Source organism: Notothenia rossii, assembly GCF_949606895.1.
Source record: "Notothenia rossii genome assembly, chromosome: 12".
Classification (NCBI taxonomy): domain Eukaryota; kingdom Metazoa; phylum Chordata; class Actinopteri; order Perciformes; family Nototheniidae; genus Notothenia; species Notothenia rossii.
The window spans coordinates 24,308,533-24,317,254 of NC_136911.1; the positions used below are offsets into that span (position 1 = coordinate 24,308,533).

Genomic DNA, 8,722 nt, shown 5'->3' on the forward strand with positions numbered 1-8,722 from the left:
TTTGTGATGAGTATTTATAATAATGAGTATTTATAATAATGAGTATTTATAATAATGAGTATTTATAATAATGAGTATTTATGATGAGTATTTATGATGAGTATTTATGATAATGAGTATTTATAATAATGAGTATTTATGATGAGTATTTATGATGAGTATTTATAATGAGTATTTATGATGAGTATTTATAATAATGAGTATTTATAATAATGAGTATTTATAATAATGAGTATTTGTGATGAGTATTTATAATAATGAGTATTTATAATAATGAGTATTTATAATAATGAGTATTTATAATAATGAGTATTTATGATGAGTATTTATGATGAGTATTTATAACAATGAGTATTTATAATAATGAGTATTTATAATGAGTATTTATGGTGAGTATTTATAATAATGAGTATTTATAATGAGTATTTATGGTGAGTATTCATAATGAGTATTTATGATGAGTATTTATAATAATGAGTATTTATAATGAGTATTTATGATGAGTATTTATAATAATGAGTATTTATAATGAGTATTTATGATGAGTATTTATAATGAGTATTTGTGATGAGTATTTATAATAATGAGTATTTATGATGAGTATTTATGATGAGTATTTACGATGAGTATTTATGATGAGTATTTATGATGTGTGTTTATAATAATGAGTATTTATAATAATGAGTATTTATAATAATGAGTATTTATAATAATGAGTATTTATGATGAGTATTTATGATGAGTATTTACGATGAGTATTTATGATGAGTATTTATGATGTGTGTTTATAATAATGAGTATTTATAATAATGAGTATTTATAATAATGAGTATTTATAATGAGTATTTATGATGAGTATTTATAATGAGTATTTACGATGAGTATTTATAATAATGAGTATTTATAATAATGAGTATTTATAATAATGAGTATTTGTGATGAGTATTTATAATAATGAGTATTTATAATAATGAGTATTTATAATAATGAGTATTTATGATGAGTATTTATGATAATGAGTATTTATGATAATGAGTATTTATGCTGAGTATTTATGATGAGTATTTATGATAATGAGTATTTATAATAATGAGTATTTATGATGAGTATTTATGATGAGTATTTATGATGAGTATTTATAATAATGAGTATTCACGATGAGTATTTATAATAATGAGTATTTACAATAATGAGTATTTATAATAATGAGTATTTATGATGAGTATTTATGATGAGTATCTATGATGAGTATTTATAATAATGAGTATTTATGATGAGTATTTATGATGAGTATTTATAATAATGAGTATTTATGATGAGTATTTATAATAATGAGTATTTATGATGAGTATTTATGATGAGTATTTATAATAATGAGTATTTATGATGAGTATTTATGATGAGTATTTATGATGAGTATTTATGATAATGAGTATTTATGATGAGTATTTATGATGAGTATTTATAATAATGAGTATTTATGATGAGTATTTATAATAATGAGTATTTATGATGAGTATTTATGATAATGAGTATTTATGATGAGTATTTATGATGAGTATTTATGATGAGTATTTATGATGAGTATTTATGATGAGTATTTATAATAATGAGTATTTATGATGAGTATTTATGATGAGTATTTATAATAATGAGTATTTATAATGAGTATTTATGATGAGTATTTATAATAATGAGTATTTATGATGAGTATTTATGATGAGTATTTATAATAATGAGTATTTATGATGAGTATTTATGATGAGTATTTATAATAATGAGTATTTATGATGCGTATTTATGATGAGTATTTATGATAATGAGTATTTATAATGAGTATTTATGATGAGTATTTATAGTAATGAGTATTTATAGTAATGAGTATTTATGATGAGTATTTATGATGATGAATATTTATGATGAGTATTTATGATGAGTATTTATGATGAGTATTTATGATGAGTATTTATGGTGAGTATTTATGATGAGTATTTATGATGAGTATTTATGATGAGTATTTATAATAATGAGTATTTATGATGAGTATTTATGATGAGTATTTATAATAATGAGTATTTATGATGAGTATTTATGATGAGTATTTATGATGAGTATTTATGATGAGTATTTATGATAATGAGTATTTATAATGGGTATTTATGATGAGTATTTATAGTAATGAGTATTTATGGTGAGTATTTATGATGAGTATTTATGATGATGAATATTTATGATGAGTATTTATGATGAGTATTTATGATGAGTATTTATGATGAGTATTTATGATGAGTATTTATGATGAGTATTTATGATAAGTATTTATGATGAGTATTTATGATAAGTATTTATGATGAGTATTTATGATAATGAGTATTTATGATGAGTATTTATGATGAGTATTTATGATAATGAGTATTTATAATAATGAGTATTTATGATGAGTATTTATGATGAGTATTTATGATGAGTATTTATGATGAGTATTTATGATAATGAGTATTTATAATAATGAGTATTTATGATGAGTATTTATGATGAGTATTTATAATAATGAGTATTTATAATAATGAGTATTTATGATGAGTATTTATGATGAGTATTTATGATGAGTATTTATAATGAGTATTTATGATAATGAGTATTTATGATGAGTATTTATGATGAGTATCTATGATGAGTATTTATAATGAGTATTTATGATAATGAGTATTTATGATGATAGTGTATTGGGTGTGTAATCAATATGTTTGTGTGATCAGTATCTCTCTCAGGGATCATCATGTCATCGAGCATCTCCTACAGGGGGCGCTACAACGAGCCGGTACCCTCATTCATAATCAAGAACTAGTATCTAATTGATAGTATCTAATTGATGGTATCTAATTGATAGTATCTAATTGATGGTATCTAATTGATGGTATCTAATTGATAGTATCTAATTGATGGTATCTAATTGATGGTATCTAATTGATAGTATCTAATTGATGGTATCTAATTGATAGTATCTAATTGATGGTATCTAATTGATGGTATCTAATTGATGGTATCTAATTGATAGTATTTAATTGATGGTATCTAATTGATGGTATCTAATTGATAGTATCTAATTGATGGTATCTAATTGATGGTATCTAATTGATAGTATCTAATTGATAGTATCTAATTGATGGTATCTAATTGATGGTATCTAATTGATACTATCTAACTGATGGTATCTAATTGATGGTATCTAATTGATGGTATCTAATTGATAGTATCTAATTGATGGTATCTAATTGATGGTATCTAATTGATAGTATCTAATTGATGGTATCTAATTGATGGTATCTAATTGATGGTATCTAATTGATAGTATCTAATTGATGGTATCTAATTGATAGTATCTAATTGATGGTATCTAATTGATTGTATCTAATTGATAGTATCTAATTGATGGTATCTAATTGATGGTATCTAATTGATGGTATCTAATTGATAGTATCTAATTGATGGTATCTAATTGATTGTATCTAATTGATAGTATCTAATTGATGGTATCTAATTTATGGTATCTAATTGATGGTATCTAATTGATAGTATCTAATTGATGGTATCTAATTGATATTATCTGATTGATGGTATCTAATTGATGGTATCTAATTGATAGTATCTAATTGATGGTATCTAATTGATGGTATCTAATTGATGGTATCTAATTGATATTATCTGATTGATGGTATCTAATTGATAGTATCTAATTGATGGTATCTAATTGATATTATCTGATTGATGGTATCTAATTGATGGTATCTAATTGATGGTATCTAATTGATAGTATCTAATTGATGGTATCTAATTGATAGTATCTAATTGATGGTATCTAATTGATAGTATCTAATTTATGGTATCTAATTGATGGTATCTAATTGATAGTATCTAATTGATGGTATCTAATTGATATTATCTGATTGATGGTATCTAATTGATGGTATCTAATTGATAGTATCTAATTGATGGTATCTAATTGATGGTATCTAATTGATGGTATCTAATTGATAGTATCTAATTGATGGTATCTAATTGATATTATCTGATTGATGGTATCTAATTGATGGTATCTAATTGATGGTATCTAATTGATAGTATCTAATTGATGGTATCTAATTGATAGTATCTAATTGATGGTATCTAATTGATAGTATCTAATTGATGGTATCTAATTGATGGTATCTAATTGATAGTATCTAATTGATGGTATCTAATTGATAGTATCTAATTGATGGTATCTAATTGATGGTATCTAATTGATAGTATCTAATTGATGGTATCTAATTGATGGTATCTAATTGATAGTATCTAATTGATAGTATCCAATTGATAGTATCTAATTGATGGTATCTAATTGATGGTATCTAATTGATAGTATCTAATTGATAGTATCTAATTGATGGTATCTAATTGATGGTATCTAATTGATAGTATCTAATTGATGGTATCTAATTGATGGTATCTAATTGATAGTATCTAATTGATGGTATCTAATTGATGGTATCTAATTGATAGTATCTAATTGATGGTATCTAATTGATGGTATCTAATTGATGGTATCTAATCGATTGTTTTGAAGGTGCCGACCTCTAACCTTATGAACGATGAGGCAGATTTTGCAGAGTTCGAGGCGTTTGAAGACGAGGAGGCGACGCCTCGAGCGCCTTCTTCTGAGTGTGAGAAACATATTTAATAATATATATATATATTACTGTATCTGATAATAAAAAATATATATATATATTACTTTATCTGATAATTAAAAAAATATATATATATACTAGGGCTGTCAAACGATTACAATTTTAAATCAGATTAATCACAGTTTAAAAATGAATGAATCAGATTAATCACCATTCGAACTATGTCCAAAATATGCCATTTCTTTATGTATATTGTTGTGGGAATGGAAAGATAAATGAAAGAAGGCGGATATATCCATTTAACATAAAGCATGTATGTTTATTATAACATTGTTCTGTGTGTCAGAATGAAAGACAGCCCACACACCTATCAATCATCAACCCGTGGGGTCTTATTTCATTACGTGTTGATTTCTATCAACACGTAATGTTGTATCATTGTATATAGAGATGTACTACAGCAAAAGTATTCTCCGTCAGGACTTCCTGCAACAACACCACGCCGTTATCTTGATTCTGATTGGCCAGAAGACATTATCAAAGATGTTCTATTGAGAAGACGATCACTACGTGACAAAAGTTTTCAAAACCGTTTCTGGTCTTCTGTATTTCCAGACAAGTGGCTACTGAAATCAATCTCACTAACTGCTGTCTGTGTGATTTACTCCGCGCAAGTTGGAGGACTTTATTTTACTTACTTTAACATCATTTTTCATGGTGGGGCTAAGGTGGGGCTAAGCCATTTCAGGGTATGACTGTACCCCAGCCATACCCTGGCGCTGCCACTGGTGGGATGTATGGGGCGGGCCATTCTGCACATGCGTTAAATGCGTTAAATATTTTAACACAATTAATTCCAAAAATTAATTACCGCCGTTAACGCGATAATTTTAACAGCATTAATATATATATATATTATTGTTTATACAAATAGGTTTCATTTTATATAGGAATTTCAATAAAAAAAAAAAAAAATGCAAGAAAAATACCTTAAAATTACCTTAAAATACCTGATTTACTATGAAATAAACAAATGTAATAAATAGTTTTAATGATTGCAAACATCTGATTTATAAATCCAATTTGTGCAGATTTCTTAGATTTAGAATTTAAACATATCTTGTATCTCTTTAATATTATAAAGTTACATTTGAATTCTCTAATCTCAAAACGCTAAATATGATCTGATTATTAGTTCAGTATTAAGTATTATATCTTACATTCATTCATCTTTTAATAACATGATGTCTCTTTTATACTTTAACAGAACTGTCAGAACCCCCCCCCCCCCCCTCTCTGTTCTAATGTTCTATCTCAGATTCCCTGGAGGTCCAGCAGCTGGAGATGTCTCAGAGCATCAACAAACCCAACCACCTCACCTCCTCCTACGACCTGCAGAACCTGGTTATCCGGAGAGGACAAGAGTTCATGATCCGGGTCACCTTCAACCGGATCCCAGAACCCTCCGACGACTTCCAGATCGAGTTCCTCATCGGTGAGTCTCAGAGAACCAGAGAACCAGAGACACAGAGAGAACCAGAGAGAGAACCAGAGAACCAGAGAGACACAGAGAGAACCAGAGAACCAGAGAGAGACAGAGAACCAGAGAGACAGAGAGAACCAGAGAGAGAACCAGAGAACCAGAGAGAGAACCAGAGAACCAGAGAGAGACAGAGAACCAGAGAGACAGAGAGAACCAGAGAGAGAACCAGAGAGAGAACCAGAGAGAGAACCAGAGAGAGAACCAGAGAGAACCAGAGAACCAGAGAGAGAACCAGAGAACCAGAGAGAGACAGAGAACCAGAGAGAGAACCAGAGAGAGAACCAGAGAGAGAACCAGAGAGAACCAGAGAGAGAACCAGAGAGAGAACCAGAGAACCAGAGAGAACCAGAGAACCAGAGAGAGAACCAGAGAACCAGAGAGAGACAGAGAACCAGAGAGAGAACCAGAGAGAGAACCAGAGAGAGAACCAGAGAGAGAACCAGAGAGAACCAGAGAACCAGAGAGAGAACCAGAGAACCAGAGAGAGACAGAGAACCAGAGAGAGAACCAGAGAGAGAACCAGAGAAAGAACCAGAGAACCAGAGAGAGCACCAGAGAACCAGAGAGAGAACCAGAGAGAGAACCAGAGAACCAGAGAGAGACAGAGAACCAGAGAGACAGAGAGAACCAGAGAGAGAACCAGAGAGAGAACCAGAGAGAGAACCAGAGAGAGAACCAGAGAGAGAACCAGAGAGAACCAGAGAACCAGAGAGAGAACCAGAGAACCAGAGAGAGACAGAGAACCAGAGAGAGAACCAGAGAGAGAACCAGAGAGAGAACCAGAGAGAGAACCAGAGAGAGAACCAGAGAGAACCAGAGAACCAGAGAGAGAACCAGAGAACCAGAGAGAGACAGAGAACCAGAGAGAGAACCAGAGAGAGAACCAGAGAGAGAAGCAGAGAACCAGAGAGAGAACCAGAGAACCAGAGAGAGAACCAGAGAGAGAACCAGAGAACCAGAGAGAGACAGAGAACCAGAGAGACCGAGAGGACCAGAGAGACAGAGAGGACCAGAGAGACAGAGAGAACCAGAGAGACCGAGAGGACCAGAGAGACAGAGAGGACCAGAGAGACAGAGAGAACCAGAGAGACCGAGAGGACCAGAGAGACAGAGAGGACCAGAGAGACAGAGAGAACCAGAGAGAACCAGAGAACCAGAGAGAGACAGAGAACCAGAGAGACAGAGAGAACTAGAGAGACAGAGAACCAGAGAGAGACAGAGAACCAGAGAGAGACAGAGAGACAGAGAACCAGAGAGACAGAGAGAACTAGAGAGACAGAGAGAGACAGAGAACCAGAGAGACAGAGAGAACTAGAGGGACAGAGAACCAGAGAGACAGAGAACTAGAGAGACCGAGAGAGACAGAGAACCAGAGAGACAGAGAGAACTAGAGAGACAGAGAACCAGAGAGACAGAGAACTAGAGAGACAGAGAACCAGAGAGAGACAGAGAACCAGAGAGACAGAGAGAACTAGAGAGACAGAGAACCAGAGAGAGACAGAGAACCAGAGAGAGACAGAGAGACAGAGAACCAGAGAGACAGAGAGAACTAGAGAGACAGAGAGAGACAGAGAACCAGAGAGACAGAGAGAACTAGAGGGACAGAGAACCAGAGAGACAGAGAACTAGAGAGACCGAGAGAGACAGAGAACCAGAGAGACAGAGAGAACTAGAGAGACAGAGAACCAGAGAGAGACAGAGAACCAGAGAGAGACAGAGAGACAGAGAACCAGAGAGACAGAGAGAACTAGAGAGACAGAGAGAGACAGAGAACCAGAGAGACAGAGAGAACTAGAGAGACAGAGAACCAGAGAGAGACGGAGAGACAGAGAACCAGAGAGAGACAGAGAGACAGAGAACCAGAGAGAGACGGAGAGACAGAGAACCAGAGAGAGACAGAGAGACAGAGAACCAGAGAGATAGAGAACCAGAGAGATAGAGAGACAGAGAGACAGAGAACCAGAGAGATAGAGAGAACTAGAGAGACAGAGAACCAGAGAGAGACGGAGAGACAGAGAACCAGAGAGAGACAGAGAGAACTAGAGAGACAGAGAACCAGAGAGAGACGGAGAGACAGAGAACCAGAGAGAGACAGAGAGACAGAGAACCAGAGAGAGACGGAGAGACAGAGAACCAGAGAGAGACAGAGAGACAGAGAACCAGAGAGATAGAGAACCAGAGAGATAGAGAACCAGAGAGAGACGGAGAGACAGAGAACCAGAGAGATAGAGAACCAGATAGATAGAGAGACAGAGAGACAGAGAACCAGAGAGATAGAGAGATAGAGAGAACCAGAGAGACAGAGAGCCAAAAAGGCCACATTATTAACCCGAAACTACACAAAAATTAAACTTCAGATACTCAACTTCCTTCACATGCTTCAAGCTTTGAAATTTCACAGATATCTGTTACGGTTCTTCCACAAAATGCTCACATGTAAGAGGTTCATCTCTCATTCAGAACAATGAAGCCTTTGATCTCTACAGAGCTCGTTAGCTCAAATATAAAC

General features: G+C 32.6%; 1 protein-coding gene across 1 annotated transcript in view; it reads left to right on the forward strand.

The window, feature by feature from the left end:
• The window catches only part of LOC307026472 (coagulation factor XIII A chain-like), a 51,797-nt gene that overhangs the window by 25,989 nt on the left and 17,086 nt on the right, over positions 1-8,722 (forward strand). Inside the window, exons 4-6 of the mRNA XM_079661861.1 lie at positions 2,760-2,821; positions 4,607-4,703; positions 5,989-6,165. Coding sequence (XP_079517987.1) covers positions 2,780-2,821; positions 4,607-4,703; positions 5,989-6,165 — 316 coding nt within the window. The 5' untranslated portion in view covers positions 2,760-2,779. The remainder of the gene's footprint in view (positions 1-2,759; positions 2,822-4,606; positions 4,704-5,988; positions 6,166-8,722) is intronic.